This window comes from Phyllostomus discolor, chromosome 6 (genome assembly GCF_004126475.2).
Source record: "Phyllostomus discolor isolate MPI-MPIP mPhyDis1 chromosome 6, mPhyDis1.pri.v3, whole genome shotgun sequence".
Classification (NCBI taxonomy): Eukaryota; Metazoa; Chordata; class Mammalia; order Chiroptera; family Phyllostomidae; genus Phyllostomus; species Phyllostomus discolor.
In genome coordinates, this window is record NC_040908.2 from 94,708,810 (window position 1) to 94,729,074 (window position 20,265).

The 20,265-nt window shown below is 36.7% G+C and overlaps 1 protein-coding gene across 3 annotated transcripts in view; it reads right to left on the reverse strand.

The window, feature by feature from the left end:
• Positions 1–20,265, reverse strand: part of DYNC2H1 (dynein cytoplasmic 2 heavy chain 1) — a 319,367-nt gene that overhangs the window by 130,507 nt on the left and 168,595 nt on the right. For all 3 annotated transcript variants that reach the window (XM_036028642.1, XM_028516717.2, XM_028516716.2), the window contains 2 exons: positions 19,308–19,380; positions 267–427 (listed from right to left, as the gene is read on the reverse strand). In XM_036028642.1, coding sequence (XP_035884535.1) covers positions 267–427; positions 19,308–19,380 — 234 coding nt within the window. The remainder of the gene's footprint in view (positions 1–266; positions 428–19,307; positions 19,381–20,265) is intronic.

Sequence of the window (20,265 nt, forward strand, 5' to 3'; positions counted from 1 at the left end):
GCCTCCCTTTTCTAAAGACCCCTGTGATTGTATCAGGTCCACCTTAATACCCAGGATAACCTCTCCAAATTAACTTCATTATATATGCAAAGTTCCTATTACCATGGAGGGTAATAAATTCACAGGTTCTGAGGATCAGGACATGGACACCTTTGGGGAACATTACTTGGTTTACTACAACAACGAATATCTGTTTCACTAATAGGACCAACTATGGCAGGAAGAGCAATAGCTGTTGTAAAAACAGTGGGGCAATATGTACTGACCTGGTGATAACACTCTCCACTTCTTTCAGCATTAGCGAGTTCTTGAAGTTCCTGAGAGGGGTCAGCACCCGGAGAAATAATTATCAAGATGGGTTCAATTTCTAATGTCTCCTTGTACAAACGTTTGAGATTTAGAGGAAGTGGGGACAACTCTTTTAGTCCTAAAAGATATATTAAAGAAATTAAAAATATAAAGTAAAATGAATCAGAAAAGTCTACTAAAACTAATTATATAATACATAATACACAATAATTATGTTAAGTATAACCCCATGCATATTAAAGTTTTCACATTCTACAATCATTTACACATTAGTAATAACTAAGATTAATTGAATGCTTAGGATGCCAGGCATTTTTCTAAATGCTTTAGATCTATATCCTCTAATCATTACACCATTATGAGGTTAAGTCCTGATGACCACATTTAACACAGGAAGATCAACACAATCAGCATTGTGGTCTTAATACACAATTTTCTCCCTACAAGATTGACCCAACAGCCCATCTATATATATAGCTTTTCCTTCCTGTAAGTGATAACAGAGCACTCACTCTGCACAATGAATATGAGGTATCAGATTTCCAAACTGATCTGATTGACAATTTAACTGTTACGGTATAGCATAAAGTTATTTATTATGTCCATGCATTAAGAGAAGGAAAAATGATATAGATGAGAAGAATGCTTAGTTTGGAGACAGAAATAAATAGCTCTCAGTTTACATCTGTTAGATGTATGATATTCTGAAATATGTCAAAGTATATATAAAGATAGCACCAAAACTGGGAAGGGAACCCAAAGAACCAAATATCATTTAAAATGACTACTGACTGAAACATGTGTTGTATTTGGAAAATATATGCAAATATAGAAACTACCTTTCAAAATTTAACTTCAGATGACCATATCACTTCTTTTTTTTTTAATATTTTATTTATTTTATTTTTAGAGAGGGAAGGGAGGGAGAGAGAGAGAGAGAGAGAGAGAGAGAGAAACATCAATGTGCGGTTGCTGGGGGTTATGGCCTGCAACCCAGGAATGTACCCTGGCTGGGAATCGAACCTGCGACACTTTGGTTCCCAGCCCGCGCTCAATCCACTGAGCTATGCCAGCCAGGGCACCATATCACTTCTTAATTTAACAAATATAAACTGTAAATTCCACGAGGGCAGGAATCACATCTGTTTGGTTCAATATTTTATATCCAGGGCTTATCATAAATTCATTTATTACTCCTCTAGTCAAAGTTCCATAGAAGATAAATATATGTTCAATTCATTTTACACAGTCTTTGAAATTACTGACACATTTTGGAATAGCAAAAACTCATGCAAAATATCATACCACTTAAGATAACATAGGGGTCACATACATATTACTTGGAATTCTTTATTAGACGTTCTGTCCACAGACCTCTAATAAATATCTCCATTGCATTGTAAGTGAACTGACTCTATATATAATCATCGGTTTTATTAACACAAGTAATTCTGACTCATGATACCATTAGAACTGCAGTGTGAATCATTCAAAACTATTCAACAAGGTTAAAGGTCTCAAAATGTTCATTGCATTATGAATTATCATAGTGTAGAAGTACTTGTAAATTACTGGGGTGGTACAATCTGACCATGAATCTGTCAAATATGCAATTTCTTTTAAAATAACAATAAAGAACTAAAAATAAATTAAATAACTTAAACCTTTACTATATCTTGCTTTACTAGGATAAAATACTAAGGTAATAAAAAAGAAATAATTTGCAGTTTAAAAAGAAAAGAATATAACTCCTGCACTTTTGTGGTATCTAGGTAACTAAAGAAAGTAGAGCATTAATATCAAACTATTACAGGTGGTAAGTATAATAGATTCATTCTTCCTCACTCAGCTCATCTTCTCTAACAAAGAGAATAATAAGCATAAGTGTACAAAAATCACTCTTCCTTTACTGGAGAGAAAAGAAAACTCTAAAATTGTAACACAAACATCAATAAAAGAAAGACAATCAACAATAAATGTCTAACTGACTATACATTAACCAAGTGGGAAAATACTCTTTAAAAATAGAATAAAAGGAGATCCAAGATGGTGCAGGAGTAAGTGGAAGCTACACTAACCACTATCCAGGACCACTCTGGAATTACAACTAACTGTAGAAAAATCACTCAAAATAACCAATTGAACAGTAGCTGGAGAGATACCTTGTAACCACAGATGCAGAATAAGCCATTTCACCACAACAAGACTGGTAGGGAGTGCAGAGGAAGAGCAAGAGGGCTGGATGGGCTCCCGTGGGCAGCAGCTGAAGTTCTGGGGGGATATTTGGGTGGACAGCAGGTTCCTCCTGAGAAGTGGGATCTAAACCAAAGCTGGGATCCCCAGCCTACAGCACCAAAACCAAGAAAGGAACCCAAATATCACAGGGCTCTAAAAAACAACAGGGATCCTATCTGCCAGCAAGAGACAGCTGGAGACTCAGAGAGCCTCTTAAAGGGGTAATGTACAAATTTCATTTGCAGCCACTTATCCTGGGATTCAGCAGAGGGAGAGCAGAGTGGACAAGAGACACCTGAGGAGAATCAAGGGTTGGAGGCTCTGGGGAGAGAACTGAAGGGACAGATACCAGGATACCTGTGCTGAGTCATTCCCCATTGTGCAGAGGCCAGCTCTCTCAGGCAGAGCACTCCTCTCTGAATAGCATCAGCCTGAGAGGAAGCAATAGCCCCACACACAGGAATTACTCTGCCCCACTCTGTGGTGGTGCCTCAGTCAAGAAGCAGATTACAGCTTAAGGCTGTATCATTGATTAGTTTCAAAACTAAGGCCAATCTCTGGGAGCTCTTTGAGATTTTACATGATCCTCACAAGGGCATGATGCTGATAAAAGTCTGTTTCATTCTGCACACACTGAGGCTTAGCAGAGGGAGTCACAAGCCATGGACAGTGATAGCTTCAAACAGGTTGACCAGGGCCAGTCAAAAGCAGCATCTAACAAAGGTCTACAATGGAGTCTTTGCTGATCTACCTAATACATAGAAACAAACACAAGGAAGCAGCCAAAATGGGAAGACAAAGAAACAGACCATACATGAGAGAAAAAGAGAATTCTACAGAAGAAGAACTAGATGAAATGGAGGCAAGCAATTTATTAGATAGAGAGTTTAGAGTAATGATTAGAAGGATATTTAAGACAATGAAAAAGGACAACATAAAAAAAGGACCAGTCAGAAATAATGTAATATCTGAAATAAATAATAGGCTGGAAGAAATAAGCAGTAGGTTAGATGAAGCAGAGGATCAAATCAACAATTTGGATACAAAGCAGGAAAACAAAACAAAACAAGAAAAAACACCAGACAGAGCTGCAAAAAGAAAAAAAGAATTTAAAAAATGAGGAGAGCTTCAGAAATCTTTGTGATAACATGAAGTGTAACAAGTTCTGCATCACGGGGATACCAGAAAGAGAAGAGAGCTAGCGAGGGATCAAGAACTTATTTGAAGAAATAATAGTTGAAAACTTCCCTATTCTGGCAAAGGAAAAAGACACACAAGTCCAGGAAGCTCAGAGAGCCCCAAAGAAATTAAACCCAAAGAGTCCTACATCAAGTTGTATAATAACAGAAATGACAAGGATAAAAGACAAAGGGAGAATCCTAAAAGCCACAGGAGAAAAGCAGGTGCTGTATTTTTCAGACCATAAGATGCACCTAGGTTTTAGAGGAGGAAACCTAGGGAAAAGAGGGAAATTTTTCCCTCTAAAATTTTTTTAGAGGGAAAAAAATTTTGAAGCAAAAAATGTGGTAAAATATTTAATACATAAATGACATAGTATTTCACCAATGTAAATGTAAACAGAATTCAACAGCAGCATTAATAGCCATTATTCCTCCCAAATTTTGGGGGGGGGTATGTCTTATAGCCCCCAAAATACAGTAGTTACATAGAAGGGAGCATCAATTACACTGTCATCTGATTTCTCAAAAGAAACATTTCAGACTACAGGGGAGTGGCACGAAATATTCAAGGTGATGAAAAGTAAGGACCTACAACCAAGGCTACTTTAACCAGCAAGGCTATCATTTAAAATCAAAGGAGAAATAAGGAGCTTCACAGACAAGAAAAAGCTAAAGGCATTTGTTAACACCAAACCTTACTGCAACAAATGTTAAATGGCTTGCATTTAGATGAAGAAGGAGAGAAAGAAAAAATACAGAGGAAAATAGTCTAACAATAAAATGTCACTAAATACATATCTATCAATAATCACCTTAAATGTAAACGGCTTGAATTCTCTAACCAAAAGACATAAGGATAGGTGAATCGATAAGGAAACAAGACCCATATATATGCTGCATCCTAGAGACACATCACAGATTGAAAGATACACACAGACCAGAAGTAAAGCAGTGGAAAAAGATATTTCATGCAAATGGAAAAGAAAAATGTTGGGGTTGCAGTACTTATATCTCACAAAACAGACTTTAAAATCAAGGCTATAAAAGAGACAAAGAAAGACACTACAAAGTGATAAAGAGAACAATCCAACAAGAGGACATAACCCTAATTAACATTTACACACCCAACTTAGGAGCAGCTAAATATGTGAAGCAAATCTTGATGGACATAGAGGAAAAGATCAACAGAAATATAGTCATAGTTGGGAATTTTAACACCCCATTGACTGAAGTGGGTAGATCTTCCATTCAAAAAATCAATGAGACAGCAGCCTTACACAACACACTAGCTCAAATGTATTTAATTAATATTTACAGAGTATTTCACCACAAAGCAGCAGAATATACATACTTTTCAAGTGCACATAGAACGTTTTCTAGGATAGACCACATGTTAGGACACAAAACAAGACTGAATAAATTTAAGAAGATTAAAATCATATCAAGCATCTTCTCTGACCACAATGCGATGAAACTAGAAATCAATCACAAGAAGAACACTGAAGAATACACAAAGACATGGAAGCTAAATAACATGTTATTAAGCAATGCAAGGCTAAACAAAGAGACCAAGGAAGAAATCAAAAGATACCTTGAAACAAATAAAAATGAGTACACAACAATCCAAAATCTTCTGGACACTGGGAAGGCAATCCTAAGAGAGAAATTCATAACATTATAGGCCTATATAAAAAAAATAAGAAAAAGCTAAAAAAAAAAACAACCCCCAGAAACGATTTAACTTTATACTCAAGGGAACTTAAAAAAGAACACAAAGACCAAAATGAGTAAAAAGAAGGGAATAATAAAGATCAGAGCAGAAATAAACAAAATAGGGTCTAAAAAATAATACAAAAGATAAGTAAATCCAAGAGCTGATTCTTTGAAAAGATAAAAAATATTCTCTCCTTCACTTTCTCCCTCCCTTCCCCCTCTAAAAATAAATAAAATCTTAAAAAAAAGAAACAATGAAAGAGAACCCAAATAAATAACATCAAAAATGAAAGAGGAAATGTAACAACTGACACTAAAGAAATGTAAAGAATTGTAAGGAAATATTATGAACAACTATATGCCAGCAAACAGGACGACCAGGATAAAATGGATAAACTCCTTGAAATATACAATTTTCCAAAACTAAATAAGGAAGAATCATATAATCTGAATAGACAGATTACACCTTGTGAAAATGAAGCAGTAATAAAAAAAAAAAAAACAACAAACAAAAAAGCCCTGAACTGGATGGCTTCAAAGGTGAATTTTACCGAACATTCAGGGAAGAACTAACACCTCTCCTTCTCAAACTATATCCTAAAATTTGAGAAGATGGAGGGCTTCCAAACATTTGACAAGGCCAGCATTATCCTAATTGCAAAACCAGATAAAAACACTACAAACAAACAAAATTACAGGCCAATATCCCTGATGAAAATGGATGGAGACATTTTCAAAAAAGTATCAGCAACCAAAAAGAGAAATGCATCAAAAAGATCATATGCCATGAGCAAGTAGTATTAGTCTGGGAATGCAAAGCTGGTTCAACATTTGCAAATCAATAAATGTGATTCACCACATTAAAAAATGAAGGATAAAACCTTATGATCATATCAATACATGCAGGAAAAGCACCCAATTTAAGCCAGCACCCATTTATGATAAAAATGCTCAGCAAAGTAGGAATAGATGGAACATATCTAAATATAATAATGGCTGTATATGACAAACTCACCACCAGCAGCATCATACTTAACAGGCAAAAACTATAAGCATTCCCCTTAACATATTTCGTACTGCTCACGAGTTTTCTCGTATTTCGTGTGCCTCAATCCACAAGCAAAAATGAAGTATAAACTGTTTCTGCTATCAGAAGAGTCTCACAAACAATGGGAAGACAAAGAAACAATTCCCAAATGAAAGGAAAGGAGGAAGCCTCAGAAAGAATGCTAAATGAAATAAAGGCCCTGGCTGGCGGAGCTCAGTGGATTGGGCACAGGCTGCAAACCAAAGTGTCGCAGGTTCGATTCCCAGCCAGGGCACATGCCTGGGTTGCAGGCCATGATCCCCAGCAACTGCACATTGATGTTTCTCTCTCTCTCTCTCTCTCTCTCTCTCCCTCCCTTCCCTCTCTAGAAAATAAATAAATAAAATCTTTAAAAAAAAAGAAATAAAGGCAACTCAACTATCAGATACTGAGTGTAAAGCAATGATTGTCAGGAAGCTCAATGAGCTCACAATGAGCTACCAGATACTACAGGGAAGCTACAATGAGCTCACTGAAAATGATATCAACATGAAAAAGGAAATAGAAACTATCAACAAGGGCCAAGAGGAAATGGAGAACAGTTTCTGCTATCAGTGGTGAGAGACTGGATAACGGATGACAATAATGAAGGCTCTCCAGAACCAGAGACAAATCTGTCCAGCTTTTCCCCAGGGGGTACAAGGAGAGCACCTCGTAAAGATCCACCCAAAAGGTTGTCAGGTGATATGAAGCAGCATGAACCTACATGTATTCCAGCGAGCAGAAAGAAAAAATTTCCTACGAGAGCCTGCAGAGTTTGTGCTGCCCATGGAAAAAGGAGCAAATCTAGATACTTATGTAAATTTTGCTTGGTCCCTCTTCATAGAGGAAAATGTTTTACCTAGTACCATACGTTAAAAAAGTACTAGGAACTTTGTTTAATTAGTTGTTTAATTGCTTTTGTAAATAAAAATGTTATAATTATTGAAAAACAACACCTAAGGTGCATTATGATCTGTAGTTATAATGATTTAAATAACATGCAGTTTGCCCAAAAACGTGTGGTCCCTGGCATATGTATTAGAGATTTCTATGCGGTACGCAGTGTGTTAAGAGTGGGAACAAGACTTTGACATCTGCTTTCACCTCTCTTGTTTAACATAGTACTGGAAGTCCTAGCCATAGCAATGAGACAAGAAGAAGAAATAGAAAGCATCTGAATTAGACAGGAAGAAGTAAAATTGCCTTTATTTGCTGATGACATGGTACCATACACAGAGAACCCCCAAATTTACACCAATAAATACTAGAACTGATATACGAATTGAGCAAAGTAGCAGGACATAAAATTAATATCCAGCTATCAGTTGCATTTCCATATGCCAATAACAATGTAACAGAAAGTGAAATTAAGGAAACAATCCCATTCATTATTCATTTGCTACTAAATGAATAAATTACCTAGGAGTAAGCCTAACTATGGATGTATAAGACCTGTATTCAGAAAATTATAAGACACAGAAGAAGGAAACTGAAAAAGATACAAATAAGTGGAAGCACATATCATATTCATGGATAGGGAGAATTGACATCATTAAAATATCCATGCTACCCAAAATAATCTATAGTTTCAATGTAATTCTTATCGAGATTCCAATGACATATTTCACAGAACTAGCCTTAATATTTTAAAAATTTATATAAAACCACAGAAGACCCCAAATAGCAAACATGATCCTGAGAAAGAATAACAAAGTTGGAGGAATCACACTACCTACTATGAAGCTGTACCATAAGGCCATAGTAATCAAAACAGCATAGTAATGGCATAAAAACAGACACACAGATCAATGGAACAGAATAGAGAGCCCAGAAATAAACCAATACCCTTTACTGTCAATTAGTATTTGACAGAGGAAGCAAGCACATACAACAAGCTAAAGAAAGTTTATTCAAAAAATGGTTTTGGGGAAATTGGACAGATATGTGTAGAAAAGTGAAACTAGACCACCTTCTTACACCACACACAAGAATAAACTCAAAATGGATCAAAGACTTAAATGTTAGAGCCAAAATCATAAAAATCATAGAAGAAAACATAGGCGACAAAATCTCAGACATTGCTTATAGCAGTATTTTATCAGACATATCTCCACAGGCAAGGGAAATGAAGAAAAAATAAATAAATGAGACTACATCAAACTAAAAAGTTCTTGCACAGCAAAGTAAATCATCAACAAAATAAAAAGACAACACACAAAACTGGAGAGCATATCTGCCAATCAATATATCTGATATGGAATTAGTATCCAAAATTTATAAAGTTCTTACAAAACTCAACCCCCCAAAAAGCAAACAACCCAATTAACAAATGGACAAAGGACCTGAACAGACACTTCTGCAGAAAGGATATGCAGATGGCAAATAGACATATGAAAACACGCTCAATGTTATTAATCATCAGACAAATGCAAATTAAAACTACAATGAGATGCCATCTCACACCTGTCAGAATGGCTATCATGAATAAATCAAAAAACAACAAGTGCTGGCAAGGATGTGAAGAAAGGGGAACTCTTTTGCCCTGTTGGTGGGAATGCAGGCTGGTGCACCCACTGTGGAAAGCAGTATGGAGATACCTCACAAAATTAAAAATAGATCTGCTTTTTGACCCAGTGATCCCACTTCTGGGAATATATCCAAAGGAACCCAAAACACTAATTTGAAAGAACATAAGCACCCATATGTTCATTACAGCAATATTTACAATCACTAAGATATGGATGCAGCCCACATCCAACAGTAGATGAGAGGATAAAACAACTATCAGACATTTACACAATGGAATATTACTGTGCTGTAAAACAGAAGAAAATTTTACCCCTTCTGACAGAATGAATGGACCTGGAGAATATTATTCTAAATGAAATAAGCCAGTCAGAGAAAGATAAATACCATATGATTTCACTCATATGTGGAACCTAATGAACAAACTGAACTAAAAAGCAAAATAGGGACAGACTCAAAGATGGAGAGCAGGATGACAGCTATTGGGGGGAAGGTCAGGAAGAGGAGGGACTGAGCAAACAGGAAAAGGACTCATGGACATGAACAACAATATGGTGATTGCTCAGAGTGGTTATAAGAGGATAAAATTGTAAAAGAAAAAAAAGATCAATTTTTTAAAAATACATAAATAAAACATTATATTTTAAAAGAATTTAAAAATGGGATAATAAATAATACTCAAGCCTGGAAAAACAACATAAAAGTCAAATATTTTGCGGTATGCAGAATTCTAAAGATACTCCTTTCAAGATTCCCATCCCTTGGTTGCCATATCAAACACAGATCTAGGTACTGTTGTGAAGAGACATTGCAGATGTAACTAACGTTATAAACTTAAAATAAGATGGTCCTGGATTATTCAAGTGGGCTAATTTAATCACTTGAGCCATTAAATGCAGAAAAGTTTTTCCAGCTAAAGTCAAAGTGATGAACAGAAGAAGAGAGAAGCAGGATATTGAAGCACAGGGAGAGATCAGGGAGATGTGAAACGTGAGAAGAAATCAATCTTCCACTTCTGGCTTTAAAGAAGGTCAAGAGGCTGATAGACAAAAGAATTCAACTAGCCTCTAAAAGCTGAGGACTTCAAACAACAGAAATGGAAATGGAGACATCAACCTGCTTGTTGCTGAATTCCGTAAGAAACCTGAATTAGTTTGGAAATGGATTCTTCCCTGAGTCTTCCTATAAGAGCCTAGATGGCCAACACCTTGGAGGACTTGGAGCAAAGAAACCAGGGGAGCGCACCAGACTTCTGACATACAGAACTGTGAGATATGGATACTGTTTTAAGCTAATTTGTGACAATTTATTACAGATGCAATAGAAAATGCATACACATTTGCTTATGTCCTTTCTTTTCCATACGCAAACTTTGTGAGACAGATTGAGCAGCTACGGTATCAAAGTGCATGGGATTGGGATGGGTTGCTAGCATGAATAAGAGAAGCAGAAGGTTGTCAAGATAGGAAATAGCAAGGCTCCCAAAGGCTTTTTGGTGGGGAACTTTTAAGAAGTTCTGATTCTGTAGCTACTGTAGCACCTTACATGAACATGTCTTGTAATACCTCAGTACACAGCATATCTTGTTCAGAATAGCCAATAAAGAGAGTCAAATATATCAGAATTATAAAAGTCAGAATATTTTCATCTGGTAGATATTTTCAAAAAGTACTCTAGCAGATTTTGCTAGCACATAAGGCTGGATTTGTAGGAGTATATTAAAGTGGCATGCCTGAAAGTTTTGACGATTGTGCTACTAACTTCTATCTGCAAATCAAAACTGCTTTCATTAACACATTTTTAAGTAACTAAAATTTACAGATTATAAAACGGATTGCTAAAACTTAATAAAAATCTTTCTGTATGAATGACATGCAAGAAATTACATTTGAAATCAAATCTCTAAAATTTGATTAAAAAGAAATAGTGCTTGTCATTCTCCAGCAATTTGAAGTTTTAAAACTTCTTCATACAGTGAAAACTCCAATTTTATATAAAACTGAATTAATAAAACTACTTGACCAAATAAAGTCATCCATCTATATACCAGTATATATATATATATATATATATATATATACACCTTTTGCTTAGAAATAGGTAGAATATGGTTTTAGAAATATATTAAACTTTCAAAGCATTTGAATATGTGACTATCATGAGTTTCTTACTTAATGCTATTAACCTATAAATGTCATTTAACCTGAAAATTAAATAGTACCATAACAGAATTATTCCAAAGAGATAGTAGAGGTTCAGACTACAAAGTCAGTGAGATAGGTCATGTGCATATGCAACAAAAAGAATATATTTAAAGACTAAGTGGTTGAAAAAATTAACTCTTTAAAAACTCTATGAAAATTGCCTTATTTTACTTAAACTTCCATCTAGTTACATAAGCAGACAATAAATATATAGATATGCCAGAAGTACATCACATAGTGTTATTATGCAGGGGATTAAAACAAGTTGATATACTGGTACTGATTAGCCATCCATGAAAAAAAGGAGAACTGAGCAAACAGTGCAAAGGTCCTAAGGCTGTTTTGCCCACGAATGCACATGGGGCAAGCAAGAGGGTTACAGAAGGAGGTCAGGGAAGTAAGTAGAGGCCAGACAATGGGGCTTTTAAAACTTATATAAGAAATATGATTTTATTCTAAGTGTTTTGAGATTATTTTTAAGATTTCATGCATAAAACAAGGATGATTTGGTTTAAGATTTTAAAAGACTTGTCTTTCACTGCCTGGCTTGTTTCACTTAGCATAATGCTTTCCAGCTCCATCCATGCTGTTGCAAAGGGTATGAGCTCCTTCTTTCTTTCTGCTGTATAGAATTCCATTGTGTAAATGTACCATAGTTTTTTGATCCATTCATTTACTGATGGGCATCTAGGTTGCTTCCAGCACCTAGCTATTGTAAATTGTGCTGCTATGAACATCGGGGTGCAAAGGTTCTTTTGTATTGGTGTTTTAGTGTTCTTAGGATAGAGTCCCAGCAATGGAATTGCTGGGTCAAAAGGCAGATCCATTTTTAGTTTTCTGAGGAAGTTCCAGACTGCTTTCCATAATGGTTGTACCAGTCTGCAGTCCCACCAACAGTGCACTAGGGACCCCGTTTCTCCACATCCTCTCCAACACTTGTTATTTGTTGCTTTGTTTATGATGGCCATTCTGACTGGTATGAAGTGGTATCTCATTGTGGTTTTAATCTGCATCTCTCTGATGGCTAGCGATATTGAACATCGCTTCATGTGTCTTTGGATTTTCTGTAACAGGAATCTAAACAACAAAACAAAACAAAACAAAACACTAGCAAAATATAACCAAAGACACTGAAATAGGGGATAGTCTGACAGTGGCCAGAGGGGAGAGAAGAGGGAATTTCAGGGGGGAATGGGTAGGGGTTACAGGAACAAATTTGGAGGACACATGGACAAAAACTAAGGGTGGGGGGTAATGGGGGGAAGGGAGGAGGGTTGGGTGGAGGGGCTGAAACGGGAGTAGGGGGCAGAAAACTGTACTTGAACAATGATTGAAATAAAAAAAAAAAAAAAAAAGATTTTAAAAGACTGCACAGCTTTTTAGAGAGTACAGATGGTGGAGGAAGGAAGAAACAAAGTAGGAAGACAAATTAGGAAGGTAGTCGTTGATTCAATAAACATTTATGGTGCTTCTACATTCTTTCCGAAAGCTGTGTAAGGCATTGGGCATAATTGTGAACCAAAGTCTGCTCCCTCATATGGCTTATGTTCTAGTTGGGGGACAATTAATACACAAATTAGTAACAATGTGTCAGACAGTGATAACTGTCACAGAGAAAATAAATAGGGTAAAGGAGGATATAGAGAGCTGAGGAAAGAGTATGTTCAGGGAAATCTTCACTAAAAAATGACAGAAGAAGTGAGGGAGATAACTGGGTGTAGAATTCTCTTGGAAGAAGGAATAGCAAATGCTAAGATCTTGAGATTGCAGAAATATTCTGAAGCACTAGAAGAATAGGAAAAAAGGTGATTGTGGTTAGAATAATATTTAGCAAAAGTGAGAGTAGTAGGAGATTAGACCTGAGGAGAAATGAAAAATCAGGAGAGGTAAGACCCTGTAACACTGTAAGGACTCAGAAAGATGAGACCCCATCAGAAGAGTCTGAACAGAGTCATGTGATCTAACATATTACAAAAGGCATCTATCTAGCTACTGTGTTGAAAATAGGAAGCGGGGAAGAAAAGAGGCCTGAATGACAATAATCTTGCTCATATGATAGTGGTTTGAAGCAAGTGGTAGATGGTAGTGAAGGTGTGAGAAGTAATGGGATTCTGAATTTATTCTGAAGACAGAGCCAAAACTATGGCGTAATTGAAGTGAGAGATGATGGTTGTTTACATTACGGTTATAGCAGTGACAAAAAGTAAATGAATTCAGAGTAAATTTTAGAGTTGGAATTAAAAGGACTTGCTGGTAGATTGTATATTTGAAGTAAAGAAACAGACTCCAAATCAGATGACTCAGCTGGTTAGAGTGTCTTCCTGAAGTATTGCTCAGTGCTTCCTGAGCAATGTTGTCGGTTCAATCCCTGGTCAGAGCACATACAAGAAAGAACCAAAGAATGCATAAAAAAGTGGAACAACAAATTAATGTTTCTCTCGCTCTTTCTCCTTCTCCTTCTCTCTTTCTACAGTTAATAAATAATTTTTAAAAAATTTAAAGTAAGGAAAGAGAGTAGGATTACTTCTAGCTTTTTGGTTTGAACACCTGTGTGGATGCTCGCAGAAAATCACAAGTGTTGTGCTGGTCATGTTAAATTTGTAATGGGACATTCATATGAAAACACCAAATGAGCATTCAGATATCTGAGTCTATAGAATTCTAGGCAGATGCCTGGGCTAGAAATAACAGTTAAAAGAGTCAGTGATTTTTATTAAATTAAAGCCAAGGACTAGGTGAGATCACGTAGAGAGAAAATATATAATAATGAAAGAAGGAAAAACAGCGTAAGAGTGCAGTGAAGACAACTCCTACATTTAGAAGACACTCAGAGAAGCAGCCAGTAAAGGAAAGTGAAAAGGAACCCTAAAACTGTTGAGGTATGAAAGAAGAAATATAATATTCCAGACAGAATAAGAGTTAGATAAATGAGTTACTGTATTCTCTGATTATGGACACACCGTCAACATGTTTTCCTGCAAAAGGAAATAAAGAACTGGGATGATAGCTACAAAGGGAAATAGAGCCATAGGAGACATTTTTAAGACAGGTGGTACTAAAACGTTTGTATGCTGACAGAAATCATCCAGTAAAGGACGTGAAATTGATAATGCAGAAGGGGATAATGGCAAGAATAGGAAAAAAAAGAAAAACAGCAAATGGGTTCACCTTTAGTTGGAACATGTGTAGGAGTGTGCAGCCAGGGGGCCCTCAAAAGAAGGATTTGTAATGGCCCAGAACTCAAGGTGTGCAGGAAATATCAGAAAGATATATAGGATGTCCTCACCCTCCACCACAGGTGTGAGTTGGGGGAAGGGACACGTGGAGCAGTGCCATTGAGAGCTGTTTTGCATAGCAACTAAGCTTTGCAGCTAACCTCTAGTGTGGTCATTTAACGTATCTATAATCTTTAACTGGTTGCACAGATATGTTAAATAGCTGTGGCCAAGCTCTGAGCCAGGGGAATGGAAGGAACTTCCCCTCAAGATGTAACTGGGAGGCAATTCCCCCTAGTTACAGTGCCTGCATGAGAGCTTAGAGATGATTGGCTCCACGACATGGGGCCAGCCCTGAGCAGACTCATGATGGCAGCCCAGTAAAGCTGGAAGGATATTTAAACCCAGACTCGGCAGCCATTGAAGAGAAGGAGCAACACGGCTGCAGCCGTGTAAGGAGAGGACCATGTGCCTTTGGCAGAGTGGGGACCCCCACAGCCATAAGAAGAATCACCATGCAGCTTTAGCAAAGAATCACCACCCGGCTTTAGCAGAGATCCCAGCAACACAGCTGATGGTGCCGGAACCGAGGGAGGCCTACCAGCTGAGCATGGATTACTGGGAAGAACCGGGAGCTGCCTGAGTCACGAACTTCTATTTCTTTTCTTGAGATACAGTACCCCAGACTGGGCAAAGGGAGGACGGGCTGTGTGTGTTTGTGGGTGTTTTAAGGGACTTTGGGATTTTGATGAAGACATTAAGTCACTACTCTTAAGTCTGTATAACTTCAATAAATAATTCCTTTCCTTTTCACCAATCTCTAACATGGAGAGCTATAATACTCTAGAGCAAAGGGAAAGGTGAACCTAGTACAAGAGGACCCCAGGAGAAATAGGGGTCAATTTGGTAACATTGTGGGACCCTCTTCCCTGGTGGTCAGTCAGGGAAAATCATGGGAGACCACATGCGCAGTAGCTTTAAAGTAATACAACTGCTTGTACACGCTCAGTAAAAGCCCACCAAAACTAGCCAGGAAAGATCCGCCCTATAAGAATAGAGTCCCTCCAGCCCATGAGGTCAATTTCTGCTTGGAGTTGGCCTGCTCCCATGTTCTCTGCTATAAACTCTGGGTGTTTGGTTCAATTTTTTGTCCCGGCCACCAAGAACCTGGTCACCTGTGATACTCATATAGTTATAACTCAATATGTGTTTATATTTGGCAACATATTACATTATTCAGTTATAAGATACGTATGCTTATAAGCATTTTTAACATGAACACTAATATCTTTAACTGCTTCATTCTTCATATTCAAATGTTAGATATTTTATATCTCTTAAAGGAATCAGACTCTCAAAATACACTTTATAAATTACAGGTTTAACTATCAAACTACTTAAATATGAAAATTAGTTAGGACAGATTATATGTAAGCTGATTATAGTGGATATCTATTGTTTAGTACCAGCGCTTCTCGAGAACCATTTCTGGTAACAGCCCCCGCCATGTGTTCTTTTGGGGAAACTGCTATTCCAATTATTTCTGCTAGGATTAATGGCAGAAGTACCTACCCCCAAATTTTTTATGATGAAGTTGGCAGGGAAAGTTCTCTTTAATCACAAGCTTTAAAAGGTATCCTAGGCAATCAGCAGCCTTATCCCCCAGAATATATATAAACCCTGAGGCTAAAGTCAACACAAAGGCAGGAATTCAATAAAAATCTAGAAGAAACAGAGAGATAAAGACACAAAGAAAAGGGGAGAAAAGCCAGCACTATGGCTTCCTTTCTCAGTACTCTCCCTTTTGTTCATTTAAGTGAGTTTGACATGGATACCTGTCACCTGCAACCAAGAGTTAAGTGGGAATATGTTCTGCCCAATATAAGTTGTAGGAGGCCATTCTGCGTGGTGTGGGCCCAGCCCCCAGTGGCAAACATTTACTGCAAAGTAACTTCCTAAAAATCATGCCAAACCTTCCAAGGACCAGTGTAACCAGTTCAACCACTTTTGCCTTTTCATTTGCAAATATCCCTCTTCTGTGATGTGATTAGCGGCATTGGCTCCTTTGTTTTCTGTAAAAGGTAACCAGCTAAAGCCAACCTGTGCATGGTAAATGAGGACCATCATGTAATGAGACCAGAGATAGAAATAAAGGCCTGTCATGGTGGAGGCAGCTGTGTTTGCTCCCCTTGAGAGAAAAGCCATGATGTCCCTTTTCCTCCACCGAACTTGGTAGTCTGTGTGAATGCCTCATTTCATCCACAATGATGCAGACACTGTGGGCCAGTGTCTGCATCAATAAGTAAAATGTATCTAGTGGATAAATATTCTAACAGAAATGAAAGAAACAGGACATTTCTTCCCGTTTAAGAAAAGAAAATCAGAGTATCCAGATGTACTTCCATATATCTATCACCAACCAACCGAGTGACCAGTCTAAAGGGAGCCTCAACATATGTGTGTGTGTGTGTGTATGTGTGTGTGCACGCGCGCATATGCATGTTCTGGTGGAAGGTGTAGCAGAAGACAGCCATCATGTGAAGAGTTAGATTAGTAGGTCTTACAGGTTGAATTGTGTTTCCCATAGAAAGAAATGTTGAAGTCCTAAACCCAATACCTCCAATTGTGGAATGTGACCTTACATGGAAATAGGGTCATTACATATATAATTAGTTAACTTCAGATGAGGTCATGCTGGAGTAGAGGTCCCTAATCTAATCTGATTGGTGACCTTATAAGAAGGCAGCCATGTGAAAATGGAGACATACTGGGAAAATGTCATGTGATTACAAAGGCAGAGATTTGAATTAAGCATCTGCAAGACAAGGAAGACCAAAGATTGCCAGCAAACCACCAGAATCTAAATAGAAGCAAGGAAGAATTCTACACATTTCAGAAGGTGCATGGCTTTGGCAACAGCTTAATTTTGAACACCTTATCTCCAGAACAATAAGAGAATAAATACTGTTGCTTGAAGCCGCCCAGTTTGGGGAAGTTAGTAAAGTTCTAGGAAATTAATACAGTACATTGAGGTAGGGATAGATTTGTGTATGGAATAACTAAGGTTTAACAAGACTTTTATATTAATATGCACCAAAAATACCCCTCTAAACTGATAATAAATTTGACTCCTTCAGTATTTAATAAGAACAAAGGCTTTGAAGCTGGGTTTGAATTCTGTCATTTATTAGCTATGTGGTCTTATGTCCTCATCTTTAAATGGATATACAAAGAGCCCCTCCTTGCATTGTGTGTGAGGATTAAAAGCTGATACATGTAAAGCATTTAGACTAATACCTGGCATATAGTAAGAGCTCTTCAAGTTTTAGCTGTGATTATTATCATTATGCACATTCAAGTTTAAAGGAAAGAGTGTGTCCACTAGAATGAAATTGACCATCTAAAGATAAGAGACAATTTCTCAAAATAATATCCTGATCTAACCAACTAGAACAGCTTTATAAACTAACAAAAAGGGATTATTCAATACTCCAAAGTTTTCCAAAGATAAGTCTAGAAGGCCCAGTATATCTTTTCAATTTCATAAAACTCTGTGCTAAACTTATTTATATAAGAAAATCTAATTTAGAGAAACATACATAAAATGATGTTAAGCTTATTAATGGGAAAATATGTAAGTTACAATTAATAAAAAGTTTCTCTATAAAATTTCATAAACATACATATGGAAAAATTAAATAGAAATGAAGGATTTCTAGAAAAATTGTCAGCACACTATTTTAATTATGCCACTTTCCTTTTCCAAATATTTCTAAAACCTCCTGTAGTTTACAATAATAAAAATCCATTATTCTTGGATGACTCTATGCTTCAACTAAAACACTTTTCACAATCTTCCCTTAACATAATTTTTCCAAATTTTCTTGTATAAATGTAAACATGGTATAGTTTATTATTTCCAAATGATTAAACACTGTTAATCCTACAGGTAAGCCTATATGAAAACTTAAAAAATGTATTATCATACAGTTTGTTTATAATCTTCAAGACACACAAATGTTCACTTTTTGTTTTATACACAGCAACAATAACTCATTTTGAAGGCTTCTTTTCCTAAGACTATGGTAGCTGTATAATTTGCTTTAATTTTCTAAATCAAACACTCAATTTCCAGCTTTGAAATCCTTATCTTGGACAAATGTCTAAATATCTAAAGTACTTTCATGAGAAAATTATTTTTAAAACTTCAAACACCTTAACTAAACATCGGATGTCAATTATGTATCAAACTTAATACATTAAATAGGGTCATATTCTACCCTGACAAGTGTGGCTCAGTTGGTTGGGCATCATCCCACAGAGCAAAAGGTAGCCAGTTTGATTCCTGGTCAGTGCATCTGCCAAGGTTGCCAGTTCAGAACCCAGTAGGGTTGTGTTTGAGAGGTAACCAATCAATTTTCCTCTCCTCTTTTTCCCTCCCTTCCCTTCTCTCTCTAAAAATAAATAATTTTTAGCCCTGGCTGGCGTAGCTCAGTGGATTGAGCATGGGCTGCGAACCAAAGTGTCCCAGGTTCGATTCCCAGCCAGGGTACATGCCTGAGTTGCAGGCCATAACCCCCAGCAACCGCACATTGATGTTTCTCTGTCTCTCTCTCTATCTCCCTCCCTTCCCTCTCTAAAAATAAGTAAATAAAATCTTTAAAAATAAATAATTTTTAAAATAGGGTCATATCTGACACAAAAATCATTTTTTAAACCAGGTGAAAATTGTAAAATAAATAAAAGAAAAAAATTACATGTATTCTTCTAAACTAAGGTCAGAAGCAAATAACACGTAGATTAAAAACAAATAGCTCAGGTCAGTGGTCTAGTTTTAGAAAAGTATTGCACTTACCCAGAGTTTTACATGCAAAGAGAGCCATGGCACTTTGCAGTCTGTCTGGTCTGAGAGCCTGTACCACAAGAACCTCAAGATAGAAGTTCAGAATATTTTTAAATAAAAAAGTTCTCACAACATTTTTTCACTAAACAATAGTTAATGATAATTAAATAAATGTTTACTAAAATGTGTGAATATCGCTATTACACAATATTTACTATGCTTCAAAGTGTCACAACAGGTTTGTACAAAGACACATCTTCATAGGTGAAATTTACTAAAATCCATTTATTTCCTCAAACCTATCATCAAAAGTAAACATGAGCTAGTGCAGGACAGCTGCTCCTTCAGAATGTAATGATACAGGACCAGATGGCAGGGGAAATAGGGAATGCAGGTAAGGTATTTCTGATGACAACAGAACAGAGGCCCAGATATCTTTCCTAATATTTTCAAATCACTATTTTTATGTTGAATCATGTATACATTTTCAAATACAATTTTTCTTTTTTTTTCTTTTTATTTTTTAAACATACTTGGTAAAATAGAATTAATGAAGGAGATACACAGGGAACAGAACTACTTCCAGGAAATGAAAGGGTCACTTCCAGAGTATCATCTCGTACAGCGCTTTGGAACTCTAAGCCTTTTTCCTCCCCCAAACACAGGGTGGAACCCATTGGTAGGTTTCATCATTCTATTTTGATGCAGAATGAAAAAAATTCCCCTCTTCCTCATCATGAGATATATTCGTTAGATAGAACCCTGCAAAATGAGTGAAAAACCTAAATTTCTTTCTGTAAAACATTTTCTCTATTGCAAAATCGCCCTTGGGTCAGAGTCAGAGGGAGTAAGAAAAGCTACAGTGGGCAACAGCCTACCCAGGAATTTTGCCAGTGATTTTACTGACTGGATAAGATGGCAAAGGTAGAAAGTCCTTTCCTACCTACACCACAGTAAGGTTACATGACAC